Source organism: Coregonus lavaretus (assembly GCF_964263955.1).
Source record: "Coregonus lavaretus genome assembly, chromosome: 19".
In the NCBI taxonomy this organism is placed as follows: domain Eukaryota; kingdom Metazoa; phylum Chordata; class Actinopteri; order Salmoniformes; family Salmonidae; genus Coregonus; species Coregonus lavaretus.
In genome coordinates this window covers 37,272,437-37,296,770 of record NC_140006.1, presented here as the reverse complement: position 1 = coordinate 37,296,770, position 24,334 = coordinate 37,272,437, and the positions used below count along the sequence as shown (strand labels likewise).

Sequence of the window (24,334 nt, the reverse complement as noted above, 5' to 3'; positions counted from 1 at the left end):
CATACAATGTGATTTTCTGGATTTTTTTTTTGATTCCGTCTCTCACAGTTGAAGTGTACCTATAATAAAAAATTACAGACCTCTACATGCTTTGTAAGTAGGAAAACCTGCAAAATCGTCAGTGTATCAAATACTTGTTCTCCCCACTGTATATATATATATATATATATATATATATATATATAGTACCAGTCAAACGTTTGGACACACCTACTCATTCCATGGTTTTTCTTTATTTTTACTATTTTCTACATTGTAGAATAAAACGATGAAACTATGAAATAACACATATGGAATCATGTAGTAACCAAAAAGTGTTTAACAAATCAAAATACATTTTATATTTGAGATTCTTAATTGTAGCCACCCTTTGCCTTGATGACAACTTTGCACACTCTTGGCATTCTCTCAACCAGCATCATGAGGTAGTCACCTGGAATGCATTTCAATTAACAGGTGTGCCTTGTTAAAAGTTAATTTGTTGAATTTCTTTCCTTCTTAATGCGTCTGAGCCAATCAGTTGTGTTGTGACCAAGTCCATATTATGGCAAGAACAGCTAAAATAAGCAAAGAGAAACGACAGTCCATCATTACTTTAAGACATGAAGGTCAGTCAATCCGGAAAATGTCAAGAACTTTTAAAGTTTCTTCAAGTGCAGTCGCAAAAACCATCAAACGCTATGATGAAACTTGCTCTCATGAGGACCGCCACAGGAAAGGAAGACTCAGAATTGCCTCTGTTGCAGAGGATAAGTTTATTAGAGTTACCAGCCTCAGAAATGGGCAATTAACTGCACCTCAGATTGCACCTCACAGAGTTCAAGTAACAGACACATCTCAACATCAACTGTTCAGAGGAGACTGTGTGAATCAGACCTTCATGGTCGAATTGCTGCAAAGAAACCACTACTAAAGGATACCAATAAGAAGAAGAGACTTGCTTGGGCCAAGAAACACGAGCAATGGACATTAAACCAGTGGAAATCTGTCCCTTGGTCTGATGAGTCCAAATTTGAGATTTTTGGGTCCAACCACCGTGTCTTTGTGAGACGCAGAGTAGGTGAAAGGATTATCTCCGCATGTGTGGTTCCCATCGTGAAGTATGGAGGAGGAGGTGTTATGGTGTGGGGGTGCTTTGCTGGTGACACTGTCAGTGATTTATTTAGAATTCAAGACACATTTAACTAGCATGGCTACCACAGCATTCTGCGGTGATACGCCATCCCATCTGGTTTGCGCTTAGTGGGACTATCATTTGTTTTTCAACAGGACAATGACCCAAAACACACCTCCAGGCAGTGTAAGGGCTATTTGACCAAGAAGGAGAGTGATGGAGTGCTGCATCAGATGACCTGGCCTCCACAATCACCCGACCTCAACCCAATTGAGATGGTTTGGGATGAGTTGGACCGCAGAGTGAAGGAAAAGCAGCGAACAAGTGCTCAGCATATGTGGGAACTCCTTCAAGACTGTTGGAAAAGCATTCCTCATGAAGCTGGTTGAGAGAATGACAAGAGTGTGCAAAGCTGTCATCAAGGCAAAGGGTGGCTACTTTGAAGAATCTCAAATATAAAATATATTTTGATTTGTTTAACACTTTTTTGGTTACTACATGATTCCATATGTGTTATTTCATAGTTTTGATGTCTTCACTATTATTCTATAATGTAGAAAATTGTAAAAATAAAGAAAAACCCTTGTATGAGTAGGTGTTCTAAAACTTTTGACCGGTAGTGTATATACAGTATATTACATTTTAATGTTTTCCACCAAGTCCTCCAACCAGGGTAGAGGGGGGTAGGGGCATAATAAAAAATAAATACAAATAAACAAATATAGATAAGAAAATAGGTGTTAGAAATTATGCAGGTAATGTTATTTGATAGACTTCAATTCTATCTGCTAATTTCATACCTTGATCTGTCCCCCCAAAAAACAGTTTGTTCCCATTGTCATTCTTTCTTATTTTTGTATTTTCTACCCCCTTTTTCTCCCCAATTACCATCTTGTCTCATCGCTGCAACTCCCCAACGGGCTCGGGAGAGGCGAAGGTCGAGTCACGTGTCCTCTGAAACATGACCCGCCAAACCGCGCTCCTTAACACCCGCCAGCTTAACTCGGAAGCCAGCCGCACCGCAGGAAACACTGTTCAACAGAAGTCAGCCTGTAGGCGCCCGGCCCGCCACAAGGAGACGCGATGAGCCCCGGCCAAACCCTCCCCTAACCCTAGCAAACATTATTTGTCGTTCTGCTGTTCTACTATAATTGTTCTCAATGTAAAGGCTAGATGGTGTGCCAGATATAATTTGTGCTAATTTAATAGAATAATGCTGTATACATTGTTTATGGGTCGTTTTGGAGTTTCCTTTGAGACAAATTTAAGTGGAACTGACCCTGACCTTAGCCTAGCACAAACAGTCACGTAGTATTCACATATGAAATATATCTGGTTCTGCATATCCCTAGATGTCATTCAAGCATGTTATGGAATTTTCCCATTGAGGTAACAATGCTGTTTTAGACTGTTAAAGTTGGGATTGCTGGGGTGCTATTTCCAATTGTTTATATATCCCATAAACGATAACAAAAGAAAACATTGTTTGGTGTTATTTCAGGGGATGTTTATTTGGGAAAGGACAGGACATACTGAAGACTTGATGGATAATTCATCCTTCCGTCTCTCAATGTTTTTATAATAGTTGTTTCATGTTCTCATTAAGTGTATGGAAAGCTGTGGTCTGTTGCCAACCTAGGGGGTATTGTTAATTTTGGGTTTTGTATACACCGGTGTTTGTACAGATGTAGGATCTTAATTTGATCACTCAGCACAGCAGGAAATGCAAACTTGTAGTGTATTTGAGTTTTAAAAAGGCTTCTAAAGTTTGGAATTTCCACTTGGAATTTCAGACTTGATTTTCCCTAATGAAAAATGTAATTATAATCCACATAATAATTCACATTTCCCGTTGCTGCAGGATTATTTTACTGCTTTAGCAAAGTGGCTCAAATTAAGATCCCACATCTGTACCTTTCCCTCCCATCTGCCCCAATTGGTCTGACAGGTTGACAGATAAACATAAACATCTTGGTTGGATCCAATGGTCTTCCAGTAAATTATGTCAGTAACGTCATTATACTCACAATGGGTCACGCAAATGGGGACAAACAATTAATATCCGTCTTGGATGGGTTACATAGTTTTTTTTCTGAAATCAGAGTTGTGACATTCAAAGTAGTCCCTTAAACATAGAAGTCATCACACTTCATTCATAGAACCGGGTTTGCAAGAAGTATTCCTTAGTTTTTAATAAAAGTATATACAGTACATTGAAAAGAGCTTATTTACTACTTTTATGCCTTTCTCCTGACTAAATAAACATATTCAAATAACATACATTTGTGGGTAGTTATCAAGGACATTCAAAAAAATTGAATACATGTCACAGTAGCAGCAGATTTTATTTTATTATATATTACAATGCAGCTGCTGTTGGTATAAATTATATTATACATATATTGACATACCAGAACTCAATATGAGGAGACTGGGTTTTATAGAAGGAGCAGAGGGTTCCATCTTTCCTCCATTTTCCTCTGTGAAATTTCATGGATTACCCAGATACTCTGCAGGCAAGAAGAAATAACAGAGATCCTTGTTCAGTTCATTGCATAGACTGCAGGCAGCACTTCTCTCATGTCCTTGCCTCGATGGCTTGCTCCCTTACAGAATTTAATTTACAATTATTTCATAAACTTAGCTTATTAGGATGTTTAAGGAATCTTTAGAATCCACAATTGCAGTTTCTATAGGCCAATTCCACTACTTAACATGGAGCTAAAACTCATCTCTAAAGCTCTATGACACATTATAAATCAACATTTGTTTTGTAACATTTAGATTACATTCTAATGTCATAATAAAAATGTGTCTCAGCCATGTTGAATTAAAAGGTCTAGTAAGATGCACATTTTGGCATTTTTAACAACAGAACTTAATACATTTATTAAAGATTCACTTAAATACCCAGAGGGTATGTGAACTCACTCTGAGCCGGAGTTGGGGTTGGAATACTGCTGCAGCTCTCGTAAGTGTTGATTGATATGTGCTGTGGAAACAACAAAACAACAACATAAGCCGTTGTCCATAGTATATCACAGTGTTTATAAGAAGTTATTTTTATATCAAGCCTTTATATCTTACCTAAACTGTAACCGTTCGAGCTGTCCATTCCTGATCCGTTCATCCTTGCGGCGCCTGATGATGACAAAGCACTTGACCCGGCCCTACCCAATCCTGTGTTGCCAAAACCTGCGTTGCCGTTTCCTGTTGCAGAAGCACCCCACCCACCTGTTCCAGCCCCCAATCCTGTTCCAGCAGTTGACCCCCTGTTACCTTGCCCTGTTGCACTCAACCCTTCCCCGCCAAATGCATTCCCAGTTGAGCCAGGGTCACCCATCCCATGCCTGCTACCCCAGGGCCCAGTCTGATTTGGTCCGGACATCCCTGAGTTACCCATGCCGGTCTGAAACATAATAAGACAAAGATAATAATGTTTGGTTACTACCGGTATGTGAAAATACTTCAGTTTATCTAGCATATTCAAAGATAATAATAACACAAACATATCATGTTTATTATAACATGACCACCAGTTGTATCTTATAGACTGTGGCACTTTACCAGCCAGTTGGGCCGTTACCTATCTTCGAGTTCCCTGCATTGTTTCTTTGGAATGAGACTGACACCTCCTCTAGTACCATAGTGAGATCCCTGCCAAGTTGATGAGATTGACACCTCCTCTAGTACCATAGTGGGATCCCTGCCAAGTTGATGAGATTGACACCTCCTCTAGTACCATAGTGGGATCCCTGCCAAGTTGAGGAGATTGACACCTCCTCTAGTACCATAGTGGGATCACTGCCAAGTTGATGAGATTGACACCTCCTCTAGTACCATAGTGGGATCCCTGCCAAGTTGATGAGATTGACACCTACTCTAGTACCATAGTGGGATCCCTGCCAAGTTGATGAGATTGACACCTCCTATAGTACCATAGTGGGATCCCTGCCAAGTTGATGAGATTGACACCTCCTCTAATACCATAGTGGGATACCTTCCAAGTTGATGAGATTGACACCTCCTCTAGTACCATAGTGGGATCCCTTCCAAGTTGATGAGATTGGCACCTCCTCTAGTACCATAGTGGGATCCCTGCCAAGTTGATGAGATTGACACCTCCTCTAGTACCATAGTGGGATCCCTGCCAAGTTGATGAGATTGACACCTCCTCTTGTACCATAGTGTCTATTCTGATCATACACATTTTATGATCAGAAGTTTCAGACATTTATGAAGGCATAAATGTATGAAAGCGTGTACTCCTGCATCTCTCATTTACATGATTAGATCTTTTGACCAGCGTCCCAACTCCATCCTTTCACACCAATGACGGAAGCCATTTCTGGCCTCAGTTTGACTACCACCACTCTGAGCTGGATGTAAGCCCGGTGTAATACCACGCAATAGAGATTCCCTTACCCTGGAGCCACAGTTGGCCAGTGAGCTGTTGAGGTTATTGATCTTGTCCTTGAGAATGCTGATCTCACCCTCCTTCATCTTCATCGCCGTCTCCTGCAGCTCCTTGTTCCCCTGCAGCCTCCTGCGGTCCATCAGCATTCTCTCCGTCTCTCGGTCGTATTTCTCCTGGGTCTTCTGAAGCTTCCTGCGGTGCTCCAGGGCCATGGCGCTGCGATTGTAGCTACACCAGTCGTAGTCCTCCTTCAGCTGGTCTTTATCCGCCTGCAGCCGGGCGCTTTGGCCCTCGATCTCCGACATCTGAGAGCCCACCTTGTCCAGGTAGTGCTGGAACTTGGTCTCCACCTCGCGGGACAGACCGGTGCAGTTGTTGCGGATCTGGTCCAGGTGGTGGAGCTGCTTCTCGCAGGTGAGCAGGAAGGGGCTGACATTGGGCAGGAGGTTGTCGATCTTCAACAGGAAGGCTTTAGTGACGTCGGAGATGCCGGCCAGGGATTGGACAAAGTCCTCCTTGCACTTCTTCCTGTAGCCCTCCAGTTGTCTCTGCAGGAAGGTCTTGTCCCTCTGGAGGGAGATGGCCTCAAGGGTGAGGGAGTCCCGGTCCATGGCTGTGTTCTCCATCTCCATCCTCATGAACTGCACCGTCTGACTGAAGTTGGAGCTCACTAGCTTTAGCAACTGCTCCAGCTGCTGGACCTGGTTTTCTTGCATTTTCTTGTTGTTGCCTATAAAAGATTTTGAAGAACAAAAAGAAGAAAGAAAAACCTTTTATGTTAATACTTCGGAACCAAGATCAGATTTTGTCCAGGATTCAATCCGAGGAGCACTGTCGACATTGTGCCTTTTAAAGGCAATGTTCCTGCATTTGCGGAGATTGCGTTCACAGTGCAGATGCAGGCTCAATAGAAAATAACCTTTAAATCAAGCTCTCTACAATGCAGCTTGGATTGAATCCCGGGCCTGTGTTGGTTTTAAGTGAATTCAGAATGGCAAGTAAATAATTGTAATTATAATTTAACTATTTGTATTCTCACTTCGGTAACAACAACAACAACAACAACAGTGAAGACAAAAGATCATTGCAAAGTTGTAATTTGCACCATGCTTATTCTTGTCCAAATAAGTATAATAATAATAATAATATAATAATATGCCATTTAGCAGACGCTTTTATCCAAAGCGACTTACAGTCATGCGTGCATACATTTTTGTGTATGGGTGGTCCCGGGGATCGAACCCACTACCTTGGCGTTACAAGCGCCGTGCTCTACCAGCTGAGCTACAGAGGACCACAAGTACCTGTTAGGAAACCCACTGGGCACAGACGTCAATTCAACGTCTATTCCACGTTGGTTCAACGTAATTTCCTTTAAATGATGTGGAAACAATGTTGGTTCAACCAGTGTGTGCCCAGTGGGAAGCTGATAGGTTTAGGAAAGCTGTGAATGATTAGAATGAGATTCTGAGTGGACGACTGAACAGGAATACTGTATGTAACACTAGAGCAGAGCAGAGCAATTAAAACATTGTTTGTCTTACAGTTGTCTTACCATTTGGTGGCATGGCCCTGTGGCATTGGTTCATGCTAAGTTGATGCTGACAGCTTCCCTTATCGTTTTCACACTGATACTGTGGATATTAACAACAGATATGCATCAGCACCACATTTTGTCTGCCAAATACAATTTGAGTGAAAGTTTCACCTACAGATTTAGGATCTGCAGCAACAGGAAATGTGTATTATATGCATATTTTTTTATTATGGACATATTTTGTAGAGGTTGATCCATTTTTCATTAGGTCAAATCAAGACTGACATTTTAAAGTGGAAATTACAAACTTTAGAATCCTTTTCAATCCTTTTCAAACCTTGAACACACTACACTTTTGCATTTTCTGCTGTGCAGGAACATTTCTCCAACAACAGGATGATCAAATTAAGATACGGCATCTGTACATGCACATTATTGTTGACACTGTTGCTAAAACGTTTTGTAAATATATTTTTTAGAAATGATGAACAGTCAAGCTTAAATCTGAATATACAGTGATTAGTGATTGTAGTACTCCTGAGTGGCGCAGTGGTCTAAGGCACTGCATCGCAGTGCTAGCTGTGCCACTAGAGATCCTGGTTCGAATCCAGGCTCTGTCGTAGCCGGCCGCGACCGGGAGACTCATGGGCGGCGCACAAGTCGTCCAGGGTAGGGGAGGGAATGGCCGGCTGGGATGTAGCTCAGTTGATAGAGCATGGCGTTTGCAACGCCAGGGTTGTGGGTTCGATTCCCACGGGGGGCCAGTATAAAAAAATATGTATTCACTAACTGTAAGTCGCTCTGGATAAGAGCGTCTGCTAAATGACTAAAATGTAAAAATGTAAAATGTTAATGTTTATGACTGTTGTAACACTGTTTTAACCTTTTCAGGTATATTTGCTGAAATTATCTGAAATTATCTGAAATTATTTATATGATATATGATATGTATAACAGACTTGAATGTAATGTGTTATTTTATGTTAAATTACACTCAAATCAAATCATTTAGCACATGTTTTGTTTTCCTATCCACTAATACAGCTAAACTGGCATTTTAATATTCAGTAAACCAATCATTGGGATCCCACTGTATGTACTGTGCTGCTGTCATTGTAATGAATATTCAAAATCCACATATTGAAGATCCACCAAAGTATTTCAAAATATGCATGCCTAAAAATCCAACACAACCTCACAAATCCCCTCTAGCATTGACCTGTGAACATCGATAACAAAACCAGTCTCAGTTCTTACCACTAGTCCTTTGAGATTGGCGATGAACATGCCAGACCTGTTTGCCACTTGACGCAGACTCATCATATCCCTGTTGTTGCGCATCTTGTCAGTCAGGGTGGCGTTCAGGAGCTGCGTCAGGTTCTTTCCCTGCTGCCGGAGGTTGACGTTGTCAATGGAGAGGTGGCTGAAGCTCTTCTCCAGGTCCTGGACCCGGCTCTCGGCCGCCGCGTCTGGGGAGCTCCCGTAGACCAGGAAGAGCACCAGGCTGACGATGATGAGGGACTGGATCAGAGAGGAGAAGAAGAAGACGAGCCTCATGTAGTAGCCGCAGCTCTTCCCGCTGGGCTTCTGGATCTTCCTCCTGCTCTCTAAGCCAAACTTGGCCTGGGAGTAGCTGCTGTTGTACATGGCTGTTAAGCCTCTGAGGCACAATACAGAACAGCACAGAACAGTACAGTACAATACAGAACAGAACAGAACACCCTTACTGAGAAACAGCCAAGCCCAGACAGAATTAGATGGTTCAAATGGGGTCCACTTCTTGAGGACCAAGTAGAGAGCGTTAAACCCCAAGCACTGAACTCTTCTTTCCCAAATTAAATGAAAAATAAATCAATAAGATGTGAGATATCGTAGGCAGACCCTGGTAGTGGAGATAGTATCCCCCTTCTGACCTAAGGTAGCACACACTGACAGCCCAAACAGTAAAGTTCCAGACGTTTCTTCTGCTGAGCGTAATATCGTGTGAGAAGACGGGATTGTGTCTGAGGTGTAAACATGGTCAGGAGTTTATAAACGCCTCGCCACACTTCCCACTCTGGGAACTCCTTCCTTGACCCACTCTCCACCCCTGGACATCATGTCAGGGGTTAGGATAACATCACACATACACACATGTATATAACATCACACAAACACAACATCACACACACACACACACACACACACACACACACACACACACACACACACACACACACACACACACACACACACACACACACACACACACACACACACACACACACACACACACACACACACACACACACACACACACACACACACACACACACACACACACACACACACACACACACACACACACAGGAGGTGGTTCAGACCACATTCACCCAACCTTAGCCCCCTGCCCTTTTGTTTGACAGGTAGCCTAGCGGTTAAAAGCTATGGACCAGTAACCGAAAGGTTGCTGGTTTGAATCCCGGAGCCGACTAGCTGAAAATCTGGTGATGTGCCCTTGAGCAAGGCACTTAACCCTAATTGCTGCTGTAAGTTGCTCTGGAAAAGAGCGTCTGCTAAATGACAATGTGAGCACGTGACAAGAGATAGTGGTCCTGAAATGACATGCTCTGAAGGAGATTATAATCTTAGGCAAGTTTTAGGAAAATTCTTCAGGTATAACAGTCCTATTTAACAAGGTGTGCCTAGACTTTACCAGTCTAAGATGTATTAGTGTACCTAGGTATTAGGTACACTATTGTTTTTTGTATCTTATATGATGATCGTCAATTTTTGTTGATCTAAACACTACGTCAACCTTTATCTTCTCTCTGATTAGTTGTAAGGTCAGGAAAGGCCACTGTTAACAAGTATGTGGCGTGGTTAGGTACATTAATTTTCACACTCTTAACAGGTAAACGCTCCATTAACCTTTGTTCTGATCATTGTTCTGAAGATATTCTCTGCTCTGAAGATTTGATCTGTATGTATTATCTTCCTCCATAACTACCTTTCTCAAAATGGCACATTGTAAAGACCTAATTTCCAAGAAAAACTCAACTGTTCTATGGCATTATGAACATGGTTTCCGGTGCACGACACCAAAAGTTATGTAATAATAAGCCATTTAGCAGACGCTTTTATCCAAAGCTACTTACAGTCATGTGTGCATACATTTTTACGTATGGGTGGTCCCGGGGATCGAACCCACTACCCTGGCGTTACAAGCGTCATGCTCTACCAATTGAGCTACAGAGGACCACATGTGTCAGGACCATAGCACATGTTGTTCCACAGACATTCTCATCAAGTATCGGAGCCAGCGGCCCTTTGATGCTCTGCGTCTCAACCCAACTTGCTGACGTGGGCAGCTGACAGTCAGTCTCTCAGGAGACAGGAGACCCCAAACACAGCAGCAGAATGAAAGCCAGAACTTTTCCTGCCTGCCAGCCATTGTTGCCTTGCCAACCCTGTCTTTAGAGGAAGCAGTAATTCACCAAGGTATTGGCCATCTCATCTGAGTTGTTACCATCAGGACAGATCACAGATAAAGCTTGGGAACAAAAGCAGGATATCAGGGACAAACACAGAAGTACACACAAAATGTTGAATATTGAGAATGAAATGGGTTGTTTATCTGGAGCATAAACAACTGGTATTCTGGTCAGTGCTGTCAGAATAACATTTTGTTTTTTTTGGACCAAGTGTTGGAACGTTGCGTTTCCCCTAGGGTACCTGCCTCCTAGAAATCTATCAACTCCTTCACTGTAATATTGTAGATGGCCGTTTAGGAATGTCACAGAACAATATGGTACTGTTATATTTTCCACCATATCTAATGCTTTCAGATCTCAGAGGGAGAGTCAACAAGGGCAGGATCATAAACATGGATTGTTATTGAATTAGAATTGGACCATTTTTTATTTTTTCATGTATCAGGTATTTGCAATTCATAGATTAGAATAACTTTATTCCTGTCCATAACACATACTGCCACCTAGTGTTAACTGCAACTCCTGCAACCAACTTTCCCTCCAACCAATCTACATCAGAGAGAATTTTAGGAATGGACGTGTGATGGAATGACGGAATGAACGGACTTCTTGGAGAAGAAATAAGTAAATATCAACAAAGTTGAAGAATATACAGTACCATTCAAAAGTTCGGACACTCCTACTCATTCCAGGGTTTTTCTTTATTTTTACTATGTTCTACATTGTAGAATAATAGTGAAGACGTCAAAACTATGAAATAACACATATGGAATCATGTACTAACCAAAAAAGTGTTGAACAAATCAAAATATATTGTATATATGAGATTCTTCAAAGTAGTCACCATTTGCCTTGATGACAGCTTTGCACACTCTTGGCATTCTCTCAACCAGCTTCATGAGGTAGTCACCTGGAATGCATTTCAATTAACAGGTGTGCCTTGTTAAAAGTTAATTTGTGGAATTTCTTTCCTTAATGCGTTTGAGCCAATCAGTTGTGTTGTTACAAGGTAGGGGTGGTATACAGAAGATAGCCCTATTTGGTAAAAGACCAAGTCCATATTATGGCAAGAACAGCTCAAATAAGCAAAGAGAAATGACAGTCCATCATTACTTTAAGACATGGTCAGTCAATCCAGAAAATTTCAAGAACATCAAGCGCTATGATGAAACTGGATCTCATGAGGACCGCCACAGGAATGGAAGACCCAGAGTTACCTCTGCTGCAGAGGAGAAGTTCATTAGAGTTACCAGCCTCAGAAATCGGCAATTAACTGCACCTCAGATTGCACCTCAGAGTTCAAGTAAGAGACACATCTCAACATCAACTGTTCAGAGGAGACTGCGTGAATCAGGCCTTCATGGTCGAATTGCTGCAAAGAAACCACTACTAAAGGACACCAATAAGAAGAAGAGACTTGCTTGGGCCAAGAAACACGAGCAATGGACATTAGACCGCTGAAAATCTGTCCTTTGGTCTGATGAGTCCAAATTTGAGATTTTTGGTTCCAACCGCCTTGTCTTTGTGAAACGCAGAGTAGGTGAACGGATGATCTACGCATGTGTGGTTCCCATCATGAAGCTTGGAGGAGGAGGTGTGATAGTGTGGGGGTGCTTTGCTGGTGACACTGTCAGTGATTTATTTAGAATTCAAGGCACACTTAACCAGCATGGCTACCACATCATTCTGCAGCAGTACGCCATCCCATCTGGTTTGTGCTTAGTGGGACAATAATTTGTTTTTCAACAGGACAATGACCCAAAACACACCTCCAGGCTGTGTAAGGGCTATTTTACCAAGAAGGAGAGTGATGGAGTGCTGTATCAGACGACCTGGCCTCCACAATCACCCGACCTCAACCCAATTGAGATGGTTTGGGATGAGTTGGACCGCAGAGTGAAGGAAAAGCAGCCAACAAGTGCTCAGCATATGTGGGAACTCCTTCAAGACTGTTGGAAAAGCATTCCAGTTGACTCCCTCATGAAGCTGGTTGAGAGAATGCAAAGCAGTCATCAAGGCAAAAGGTGGCTACTTTGAAGAATCTAAAATCTAAAATATATTTTGATTTGTTTAACACTTTTTTGGTTACTACATGATTCCATAAATCAAATCAAATTGTATTTGCCACATGCGCCGAATACAACAGGTGTCGACCTTACAGTGAAATGCTTACTTACAAGCCCTTAACCAACAATGCAGTTTTAAGTAAAAAATAGATAAGTAAAAAATAACAATACCAAATAATTTAAGAGCAGCAGTAAAATAAAATAACTATATACAGGGGGTACCGGTACAGAGTCAATGTGCAGGGGCACCGGTTATGTGTTATTTCATAGTTTTGATGTCTTCACTATTATTCTACAATGTAGAAAATAGTAAAAATAAAGAAAAACCCTGGAATTAGTAGGTGTGTCCAAACTTTTGACTAGTACTGTTCTGTCGAGGCAGAAAAACAGCACAGAACATCACAGTAAAAAGGTTGTATTGACTTATTCATGGTTGGGCTTGTTTGATCAGATTATTTGTCTTGAATTAGTCATGGCTTGAACCACTTAGATTTTATACAGTAGTGCATTATTTACCAGAACTTCCCCTCAAAACATAAAAAATTTAGACAAACAATAAATTTCGCTTGAGTTACTGTGTACTCGAGACCTAGTAAATGCAGTTAGAAAGTTTTCCTCCACATTGAATTACACAAATCAAGTTAAGGGTCTTCAAAAGAGAAGTGTATTTAGTATATGTATCCCACACGTCAGGCAAACTAACTCAAAAGAAAGAGCTACTGTTACAGTGGTGTCACGGTTTCGGCCGAGGCTGCTCCTCCTCCTGGTTCGGGCAGGCTTCGGCGTTCGCCGTCCCCGGAGTACTAGCTGCCACCGCTCTATGTTTCTGTGTTCCATTGCTTTTGTCTGGCTGTCACACCTGTGTTTGTTTTAGTGTTGATTACGTGTCTTATAAGTTCCATGTTGTAATCTAGGTTTTTGTGTGTTGTTGTCCGTTGCCACGTTGTTTGATACGTGTTTATTTTTCCGTGTCTATTTTGCCTTGTTGAAGTGTTTTACGCGTGTGCGTAATGTTCCTCGCCTCTTCGTGTTTTCGAGGTCGGGGCTTGTACACTTACTTTGGACACTATTAAAAGTCTTGTTGGACTAACCTCTGCTTCCTGCACTTGACTCCTCCACCACATCCACGACGGCTCATGACAGAACAACACACCATCATGGAGTCAGCAGGATCAGCGGCGTCTCCCGAATCCCTGCTGGACCGGATCAATTTCCAGGACGCCATGATCCAGCAACTCGGGACCGCTATGGACAAGGTGTCCAACACCCTGCGCCGTTTGGTGAACTCTGAGGACCCTTACAACATCGCATCACCAACGGCCAGTCCTCCTCTCTCAGTACCGGAACCCAGTGGCATTCGGCTCTCACTCCCGAGGGCATATGACGGTTCTGCAGCCGGGTGTCAGGGATTCCTTCTGCAGGTAGAACTGTACCTTGCCACTATACACCCGGCGCCCTCGGGATACGAGAGCGTCTCCGCCCTCATCTCCTGTCTCTCCGGCAAAGCGTTGGAATGGGCCAACGCCGAATGGAGGGGAATAGACGCCGCTACCATCACCTACGCGGAGTTCTCTCGCCGCTTCAGGACTGTTTTCGATCATCCCCCTGAGGGGAAAGTGGCGGGAGAGCGTCTATTCCACCTCCGACAGGGGAGGAGGAGCGCACAGGAGTTCTCACTGGAGTTCCGGACACTAGCGGCGGATGCGGGGTGGAATGAGAGGGCCCTCATCGACCAGTACCGGTGTAGTCTACGTGAGGACGTTCGTAGGGAGCTGGCTTGCAGGGACACCAACCTGTCGTTTGACCAGTTGGTGGACGTTTCCATCCGTCTGGATACCCTGCTGGATACCCGCGGACGTCCAGAGTGGGGGTCGTCCAGTCCACCCTCCAGCGCCCCCGAGCCGATTCCCATGGAGCTAGGGGGTGCTGGCGCTAGAGAGAGGAGGAGAGGGAACCCGAGGGGGGCCATCCACTGCACCACCTGCGGTCGTGGAGGACACACTGTGGCCAGGTGCTGGGGAGGGTCTCCTGGGAGAGGTGACAACAGGCCACGCACTGGGGAGTCATTTCAGGTGAGTAGACGCTCCACTCACCCAGAGCTCTCTGTTGGTCACATGAGCATTCCTGTGAGGTTTCCACAGGTGGCACCTCATTCCCAGCATAAGGCGCTAGTAGATTCAGGCGCAGCTGGGAACTTTATTGATCGGGCATTTTGTAGTAGGTTAAGGATTCCCCTTCGGCCGGTAGACAATCCATTTCCTGTCCACGCACTAGACAGCCGGCCGTTGGGGTCGGGCCTAATCAGGGAGGTCACAGCACCACTGACTATGACGACGCAGGGGGGTCATGAGGAGAGCATTCAGTTTTATCTGATTGACTCTCCTGCGTATCCCGTGGTGTTGGGCCTTCCCTGGTTGAGCACCCATGATCCTACTATAGCGTGGCAACAGAGGGCTCTTATGGAGTGGTCTGCTCAGTGTGTAGGGAGATGTCTAGGTGTTTCCGTAGGGGCGACCTCGGTAGAGAGTCCGAACCAAGTGCCCGCACTGCGCATTCCCCCCGAGTATGAGGATTTAGCACTCGTGTTTAGCAAATCGAGGGCAGCACGGCTACCTCCTCATAGACAGGGGGACTGTGCGATAAATCTCCAAACAGGAGCGGCTCTTCCTCGGAGTCATGTGTATCCCCTGTCTCAAGAGGAGACAGCGGCTATGGAGACATACATAGCCGAGTCCTTGGCACAGGGATACATACGGCCCTCTACTTCCCCAGTCTCCTCGAGTTTCTTCTTTGTGAAGAAGAAGGACGGGGGATTGCGCCCGTGTATTGATTATCGTAGTCTCAATCAGATCACAGTTAAATACAGCTACCCACTGCCACTGATTGCGACGATGACGGAATCATTACGCGGAGCGCGATTCTTCACAAAGTTGGATCTCAGGAGCGCGTACAATCTGGTGCGCATTAGGGAGGGGGATGAATGGAAGACAGCATTTAGCACCACCTCGGGTCATTACGAGTATCTCGTCATGCCATACGGGTTAATGAATGCTCCGTCAGTCTTCCAATCCTTTGTTGACGAGATTTTCCGGGACATGCATGGGCAGGGTGTAGTAGTTTACATCGACGACATCCTGGTGTACTCTTCTACACGAGCCGAGCATGTAGCCCAGGTGCGCCGAGTATTGAGAAGACTGTTGGAGCATGACTTGTATGTCAAGGCAGAGAAATGCCTGTTCTTCCAGGAGTCTGTCTCTTTTTTGGGTTATCGGTTGTCCTCGGCTGGTGTGGAGATAGAGGTAGACCTGGTATCGGCCGTGCGTAATTGGCAAACTCCAACCACTGTAAAAGAGGTGCAGCAGTTCTTGGGTTTTGCTAATTACTACCGGAGGTTTATTCGGGGTTTTGGACAGGTTGCAGCTCCCATTACGTCCCTGCTAAAGGGGGGTCCGGTTCGTTTGCGGTGGTCGGCTGAGGCGGACAGGGCATTTATCAAGCTTAAGAACCTGTTCACCTCGGCTCCGGTGCTGGCGCACCCGGATCCCTCTTTACCATTCCAGGTTGAGGTGGACGCGTCCGAGACCGGTATTGGGGCAGTCCTGTCACAGCGGTCCGGCGCGCCACCTAAACTCCGCCCCTGTGCTTTCTACTCGAAGAAGCTCAGCTCGGCGGAGCGCAACTATGATGTTGGGGATAGGGAGTTGTTAGCCGTAGTCCAAGCCCTAAAGGTGTGGAGGCATTGGCTTGAGGGGGCTCAACACCCTTTTCTCATTCTGACTGATCACCGTAACCTGGAGTACATCCGGGCAGCTAGGAGATTGAACCCTCGTCAGGCTAGGTGGAATATGTTCCTAACCCGGTTTGTTTTTAAGATCACATACATCCCTGGGTCCCAGAATGTTAAGGCAGACGCACTGTCCCGGCGGTATGACACGGAGGAGAGGTCCAACGAGCCTACTTCCATATTGGCGGAATCTTGTTTGGTGGCTCCGGTAGTATGGGAGGTCGATACGGAAATCGAGCGGGCACTGCGTACCGACCCTACTCCCCCCGCGTGTCCTGTGGGGCGGACGTACGTTCCGCTCGAGGTCCGCGATCGTCTTATTTATTGGGCTCATACATCACCCTCCTCTGGACATCCAGGTATTGGCCGGAAATACTGGTGGCCAACGTTAGCCAGGGATGTGAGGGTTTATGTCTCCTCCTGCTCGGTGTGTGCCCAGTGTAAGGCGCCTAGACATTTGCCCAGGGGTAAGCTACATCCCCTGCCCGTTCCACAACGACCATGGTCCCACCTATCGGTGGATTTCGTAACTGACCTACCCCCCTCCCAGGGGAATACCACCATATTGGTCGTTGTGGATCGGTTTTCTAAGGCCTGTCGTCTCCTTCCCATGCCGGGTCTCCCAACTGCCCTACAAACCGCTGAGGCTCTCTTTACCCATGTGTTCCGGCACTATGGGGTCCCCGAGGATATTGTGTCTGACCGAGGTCCCCAGTTCACTTCCAGAGTTTGGGGAGCGTTCATGGAACGGTTGGGGGTCTCGGTAAGCCTTACCTCGGGGTACCACCCAGAGAGTAATGGGCAGGTGGAACGAGTCAACCAGGATGTGGGTAGGTTTTTGAGGTCCTATTGCCGGGACCGGCCGGAGGAGTGGTCGAGGTTCATCCCCTGGGCAGAGATGGCCCAGAACTCTCTCCGCCACTCCTCCACCAACTTAACACCTTTCCAGTGTGTTTTAGGTTATCAGCAGGTCCTGGCTCCGTGGCACGAGAGCCAGATCGAGGCCCCTGCGGTGGACGAGTGGATTCGGCGCTCGGAAGAGACGTGGGACGCTGCCCATGTCCATCTGCAGCGTGCCATCCGTCACCAAAAGGCGAGCGCCGACCGTCACCGCAGTGAGGCACCGGTGTACGCACCGGGAGATCGAGTCTGGCTCTCGACTCGAAACCTGCCCCTCCGCCTGCCCTGCCGGAAGCTGGGTCGGCGGTTTGTGGGGCCCTTCAAAGTCCTGAGAAGATTGAACGAGGTGTGTTACAGATTACAACTGCCTATAGAGTATAAAAATATTAACCCCTCGTTCCATGTGTCTCTTCTCAGGCCGGTGGTAGCTGGCCCACTCCAAGAGGATGAGATAGGAGAGACCCCTCCGCCCCCTTTGGACATCGAGGGGGCCCCGGCGTACAGAGTCCGGACCATCTTGGACTCGAGACGCCGGATGAGTGGTCTCCAGTATCTCGTGGAGTGGGAGGGTACGGTCCGGAGGAACGGTGCTGGGTGCCCAGGAGGGACATACTAGATCCATCCCTCCTGACTGAGTTTCACCATGGGCATCCCACGCGCCCGGGTCCGCGTCCTCCTGGCCGTCCCCGAGGCCGGGGTCGGCGCGCGGCTGTTACCGCGCGTCAAGGGGGGGGTACTGTCACGGTTTTGGCCGAGGCTGCTCCTCCTCCTGGTTCGGGCAGGCTTCGGCGTTCGCCGTCCCCGGAGTACTAGCTGCCACCGCTCTATGTTTCTGTGTTCCATTGCTTTTGTCTGGCTGTCACATCTGTGTTTGTTTTAGTGTTGATTACGTGTCTTATAAGTTCCATGTTGTAATCTAGGGTTTTTGTGTGTTGTTGTCCGTTGCCACGTTGTTTGATACGTGTTTATTTTTCCGTGTCTATTTTGCCTTGTTGAAGTGTTTTACGCGTGTGCGTAATGTTCCTCGCCTCTTCGTGTTTTCGAGGTCGGGGCTTGTACACTTACTTTGGACACTATTAAAAGTCTTGTTGGACTAACCTCTGCTTCCTGCACTTGACTCCTCCACCACATCCACGACGGCTCATGACAAGTGGCTTGCGAAAGCCTTACAACCTGGAATTGAAATGGATTTTTTGGGGTTTGTATCATTTGATTTACACAACATGCCTACCACTTTGAAGATGCAAAATATTTCTTTTTGTGAAACAAACAAGAAATAAGTCACAAAAAACAGAAAACTTGAGCGTGCATAACTATTCACCCCCCCCCCCCCCCCAAAAGTCAATACTTCGTAGAGCCACCTTTTGCAGCAATTACAAGACTGCAAGTCTCTTGGGGTATGTCTCTATAAGCTTGGCACATCTAGCCACTGGGATTTCTGCCCATTCTTCAAGGCAAAACTGCTCCAGCTCCTTCAAGTTGGATGGGTTTCGCTTGTGTACAGCAATCTTTAAGTCATACCACATATTCGCAATTGGATTGAGGTCTGGGCTTTGACTAGGCCATTCGAAGACATTTAAATGTTTCCCCTTAAACCACTCAAGTGTTGCTTTAGCAGTATGGTTTCCCTCAAGAATTTCCCTGTATTTAGCGCCATCCATCATTCCTTAAATTCTGACCAGTTTCCCAGTCCCTGCCAATGAAAAACATCCCCACAGCATGATGCTGCCACCACCATGCTTCACTGTGGGGATGGTGTTCTCGGGGTGATGAGAGGTGTTGGGTTTGCGCCAGACATAGCATTTTCCTTGATGGCCAAAAAGCTCAATTTTAGTCTCATCTGACCAGAGTACCTTCTTCCATATGTTTGGGGAGTCTCCCACATGCCTTTTGGCGAACACCAAACGTGTTTGCTTATTTTTTTCTGCCCACTCTTCCGTAAAGCCCAGCTCTGTGGAGTGTACGGCTTAAAGTGGTCCTATGGACAGATACTCCAATCTCCGCTGTGGAGCTTTGCAGCTCCTTCAGTGTTATCTTTGGTCTCTTTGTTGCCTCTCTGATTAATGCCTTCCATGCCTGGTCTGTGAGTTTTGGTGGGCGGCCCTCTCTTGGCAGGTTTGTTGTGGTGCCATATTCTTTCAATTTTTTAATAATGGATTTAATGGTGCTCCGTGGGATGTTCAACGTTTCTGGTATTTTTTTATAACCAAACCCTGATCTGTACTTCTCCACAACTTTGTCCCTGACCTGTTTGGAGAGCTCCTTGGTCTTCATGGTGCCGCTTGCTTGGTGGTGCCCCTTGTTTAGTGGTGTTGCAGACTCTGGGGCCTTGCAGAACAGGTGTATATATACTGAGATCATGTGACAGATCATGTGACACTTAGATTGCACACAGGTGGACTTTATTTAACTAATTATGTGACTTTTGAAGGTAATTGGTTGCACCAGATCTTATTTAGGGCTTCATAGCAAAGGTGGTGAATACATATGCATGCACCACTTATTTTTTTCATTTCACTTCACCAATTTGGACTATTTTGTGCATGTCCATTACATTAAATCCAAATAAAAATCCATTTAAATTACAGGTTGTAATGCAACAAAATAGGAAAAACGCCAAGGGGGATGAACACTTTTGCAAGGCACTGTATGTATAAATCCAAAATGAGCATGTGATGCACTAAAGACAATACTGTAGACCGACTGCAACTATCCAGTTATTGTTTTGCTATCAATGATCCCTCAATGAAGTGACCAAGAGCCCACTGCAAGGCCATATGCATGGAATTCCTTTTTAATCCAGCAGTCGGAGACACTACCAGAGTCTATTTTGACCGTGTATTGAAATTCCATGCATTTGGTAATTTAATGTGAACGACTGATATTTTTCAATTTGAGTCATTACATATAATGGCTAATAATTTCAAGTAAATGTAAATAAATATCTGAATATCAGATTGATCCAGAAATTGAGCCAGGGAGGTCTCTTATTTTCTGCATTCAGCAAATGACTTACTGCTCTCTGGAGGATCTGATTACCTTTATCACAGCATTGCGCTATACACAGGTCCATTAGCAGAATAGGATCCTGTAGGTGAGTCACAGAGGAGAGTGGGGGTGTGGTAAATGCCTTAGCTGGTTAGCAGACTCTTGTTTTAACCCTCCTGAGACAAATAACCAATGTGGTGCTAAATACTTGTGTAGGAAGTCTGAGTTATATGTAAAATAAAATAAAAACATTTTTGAGTCTACCTTCATGCTTTAAAACACAGTATTTCATCTAAAGGAGGTTGGCAATGACAAGGCTGGTCATATAGCATACAGCTTATGTTTTCTACATATATTATGCGATTTGCATTATGTGATATGGAAATATTGTACCATTGTTGAGTCTGGAGAATATCAGACATTCATTAATTATCAGTCTGGAGAATATCAGACATTCATTAATTATTAGTCTGTATGATAACATCAAAGCAGGAAGGTTTTTCTATTTCAATAGAAATAATTTCTTATTGAACTATCATGCTTTGAGGCTACTCATTCAGACCAAACGTAATAAAAAAATGTAAAAGACTTGCTGCGGTAAGCGCCGGGCTTCTGTAGCCTTGCGATAAGACTACTGTATTCATAGGGAGAGATAGGTATTTTGAATACTGTATGCATCAGAGGAGGCTGGTGGGAGGAGCTATAGTAGGACAGCTGGAATGGAATAAATGGAACAGAGTCAAACATGGGGTTTCCATGTGTTTGATACCATTTTTACATTTACATTTTAGTCATTTAGCAGACGCTCTTATCCAGAGCGACTTACAGTTAGTGAGTGCATATATATTTTTTTCATACTTTTTTCGAATCCACAACCCTGCCGTTGCAAACGCCATGCTCTACCAACTGAGCTACACGGGTACCGTTCCAGTGATTCCATTCCAGTCTTGACAATGAGCCCATCCTCCTAGAGCTCCTCCCACCAGCCTCCTCTGTTATGCATATTACATATTTCAAACCATGCCTTTTAAGCCATGGGATTTGGAACTCCGTAATGGAGGGATTGGTTTCCTCCAAACACCTCTACTCTAATCAGAGGGTCTTCTGTGGAAGAAAAGACTGATGAGTCCCCGACCTTAATCCCTCCTCAGTCCAGCAGATGTTTTCCTTTGACTCAGACAAAGGGCTTTGTTTTTATTACCAGGCTTGCCTATTCCTGTGGGGTCAAAGGTGAAGCCGGTCTCGGAGAGAAGCTGTCCCTGCAGGTCAAACAGTTTGACAGTCATTGGAGCGCGATGAAATGTCCCCCTCGTGTAAATGTCCATTATCAGTTTGTGTTGAAAACCTAGGCTACTTTCCATATGCCGCTATGCTTGAGTACACATTCGTCAACACCCAGGATTCGAATAACACATTGACTATTGGGAGTGCCTTAGGCTGGACCAGTGTTGCTATTTCTAATGTTTACGGGGGTGTCCTGGTTTGTTGTTGGAGTGCCCAGCACCCACGTAATCCGAAAACCCTCCAAGACACCCCTGGACCCCCTCATTGACCCACAACAACAACAGCAACAAGTAAGGTATTTTGTGTGGAGGGTTTCTCATGTCAAAACAAAGTAGAGCCTTACAAAAAATGGAGCAAACTATTTCTAGAAGGAAACTGTGCAGTTCTGTCCTCTGCCGTCCGCTAAGGGTCAGCCGGCTGGTTGGATCTGCAGTAATGCAATGAAGTCGCCATGCAATCTGTATCTCAAATGACAGAGATCTAATTTATGGCTTTTAGGGGATGTAACTCGTAGTAGTAATGACTAATATCAGGTTACACTTAGTTGGAAAGCCTTGTGGTATGTAATTATGCCATACTACTACCACTGTGTGTGTGTGTGTGTGTGTGTGTGTGTGTGTGTGTGGAGGGGGATGGGGGCTCAGAAGATATTGAAACTGTTGACCTTCCTTTTCTTCCACAACATTTTCAAGATCAAAATGTTCATGAGACGAGCTACATAAATTGCGTCATGAAATAACGATAATTTCTTAAATCCGACATTAGTGTTACATTAGCTAAAGCCTGTGAAACTACTCCTGACTTCAACCTCCACAGCAGCAGTTTGCCAAGCTAAATTACTACTAATTAACATGCTGCTACCATAGCAGGGGCTTGGTACATTCCTAAGAGTGCTTGTTCAACCGTCACACCAATTTAGGCCCCTCACTTCAACCTCCCACTGTTATAGCTCAAAACGTGGTGCTGAAAAGATTATGCATTTTAGCCTTTAATGTTTGGCATGTCTCTGATGTCTGATTTAGTATAACACAATGTGTGTGTGTGTGAACTCGTGTGTGTGTGTATCTGTTTAATGCTCACATACTTTGTGTGTGTGTGTGTGTGTGTGTGTGTGTGTGTGCCTGTGCTGGTGTGTGTGTGTGTGTGTGTGTGTGTGTGCATTGAGGGTGGGGTGCCATGGTCTTTGAACCGCCACTAAGGCAAGACTGCAGAAACACACACACACACAGCCAGGGGGAAGGGTTTGGGCTCAGGAATTTCTTTTAATTATCTGTATGATCTAGACAAAGAAAAAAGATACGTTGGTGTTAGTGACACGTTTTTGGTACGTCTTTTTGTCTCAGTTAAAATCCCATCATAGTAATATGTCTGATCAGATTCATGACGTTTCTCTGCACTTTTAGCCAGGATTGTTTTTCTTCTCTCCCGCTTTTGTTTTATTATCATCAACTAGACCGTCAGGGAGAAGCAGACCCAGAAAGACCAACAGTTTAGGACAGGGATCATCAACTAGACCGTCAGGAAGAAGCAGACCCAGAAAGACCAACAGTTTAGGACAGGGATCATCAACTAGACCGTCAGGGAGAAGCAGACCCAGAAAGACCAACAGTTTAGGACAGGGGTCATCAACTAGACCGTCAGGAAGAAGCAGACCCAGAAAGACCAACAGTTTAGGACAGGGACAATCATCAACTAGATTCAGACGCAGGCCAATTTTTTTCTTGAGCAAATGGCTGGGGGGCCAGAACATAATTACAAATAATTTGTAGACTGCAAATTAACCACAAGAAGCCCAAACTGATATAATATTTGACTAAAACATAATAATTTCAAACCTTGCTTACATTTGTATACGATCACGTCTCTCTATTATGCGTGTGAATACTTGGGAACGGATTTCCAAAATTTAAATTTGTTGGAGCTGATTTCCTGGTGTTTTTACAGTATTTTATGTCCAACAATGAAAATGATCAATAATAATAAAAAATATATATACTGTATATATATTTTTTAATGCTCAGAAAACTTGGGGGGCCAAATAAAACCACCCGCGGGCCTCCAGTTGGAGAACCCTGATCTAGGATGACCCTGGGCATAGCGAGGCAGGGGTGAGAAAGTCTGCGTGACCTTTGGGGTTAACCTCAGACACAAATCACCATGTGCTCCACAAAGCAAGGGAGCAAGGGGACAGAGGACCTTTGTGAAATGGCGATGACCAAAACGTGGCGTTTTCTTTTAGCACAATGAGATTGGTCTTAAGCTGACTATTCATTGGCCAGGAGTTAATATCAAAGTGCAGGCTATAATTTGCAGGGTTAATGCATTACACTGAGAAAACATGTGTAGGCCTACCTCATATTACTGAAGTCAAAGGTTGTAGAGGAATCTGTGTTTTGTTATCGACATTATCAGGAGGGATTCAGGTATGAAATGTTCAAATTTCAAGCGGTCTATTGCATAACTTGTCTGTAGGAACAGAGTAAACAAACAAGTAACTTGACAATACGCCATAGAAATCCCACCCTATGTGGTGGGAGCTGAGAGAACCATGTCTTGTGTATTTGTAGGAGGGCTTCGAGTTGTTTGGCATGGTCGGGGGTAGCTCTGGCCGTGTGCTTAGAGTCAGGCCTTGGGGTCATGCCTCTCTCAGAGGAGAGCGAACCTCCACATTCTTTTTCTCTGTGTGTGATAAGCCCCACAGCCCACTCTCTGCTCTTTGACTTCAATGTCCATATAAGGCAGCTGGTGCCATGGCAACCACAGGGCTTGAA

The 24,334-nt window shown here is 44.8% G+C and overlaps 1 protein-coding gene across 1 annotated transcript; it reads right to left on the bottom strand.

Moving 5' to 3' along the window:
- Positions 1 to 2,602: 2,602 nt before the first annotated feature.
- LOC311147205 (uncharacterized protein) lies at positions 2,603 to 9,210 on the bottom strand. Its single transcript, XM_084183843.1, has 6 exons — positions 8,326 to 9,210; positions 7,087 to 7,165; positions 5,540 to 6,261; positions 4,202 to 4,523; positions 4,046 to 4,106; positions 2,603 to 3,624 (listed from the first exon to the last, which is right to left on the bottom strand). Exons 1-6 carry the CDS (start codon positions 8,713 to 8,715, stop codon positions 3,612 to 3,614), a joined length of 1,587 nt encoding a protein of 528 aa, XP_084039969.1. The 5' UTR covers positions 8,716 to 9,210; the 3' UTR covers positions 2,603 to 3,611.
- Positions 9,211 to 24,334: the final 15,124 nt, after the last annotated feature.

Bases quoted from the DNA above. Each gene is read 5' to 3' on its own strand.
- LOC311147205 (XM_084183843.1), bottom strand. From the start codon at position 8,715: ATGTACAACAGCAGCTACTCCCAGGCCAAGTTTGGCTTAGAGAGCAGG. The intron at 4,524-5,539 runs GTAAGGGAATCT...ATTATGTTTCAG, and splicing joins TGGCCAACTGTGGCTCCAGG to ACCGGCATGGGTAACTCAGG. The intron at 4,107-4,201 runs GTAAGATATAAA...TTGTTTCCACAG, and splicing joins CTCGAACGGTTACAGTTTAG to CACATATCAATCAACACTTA.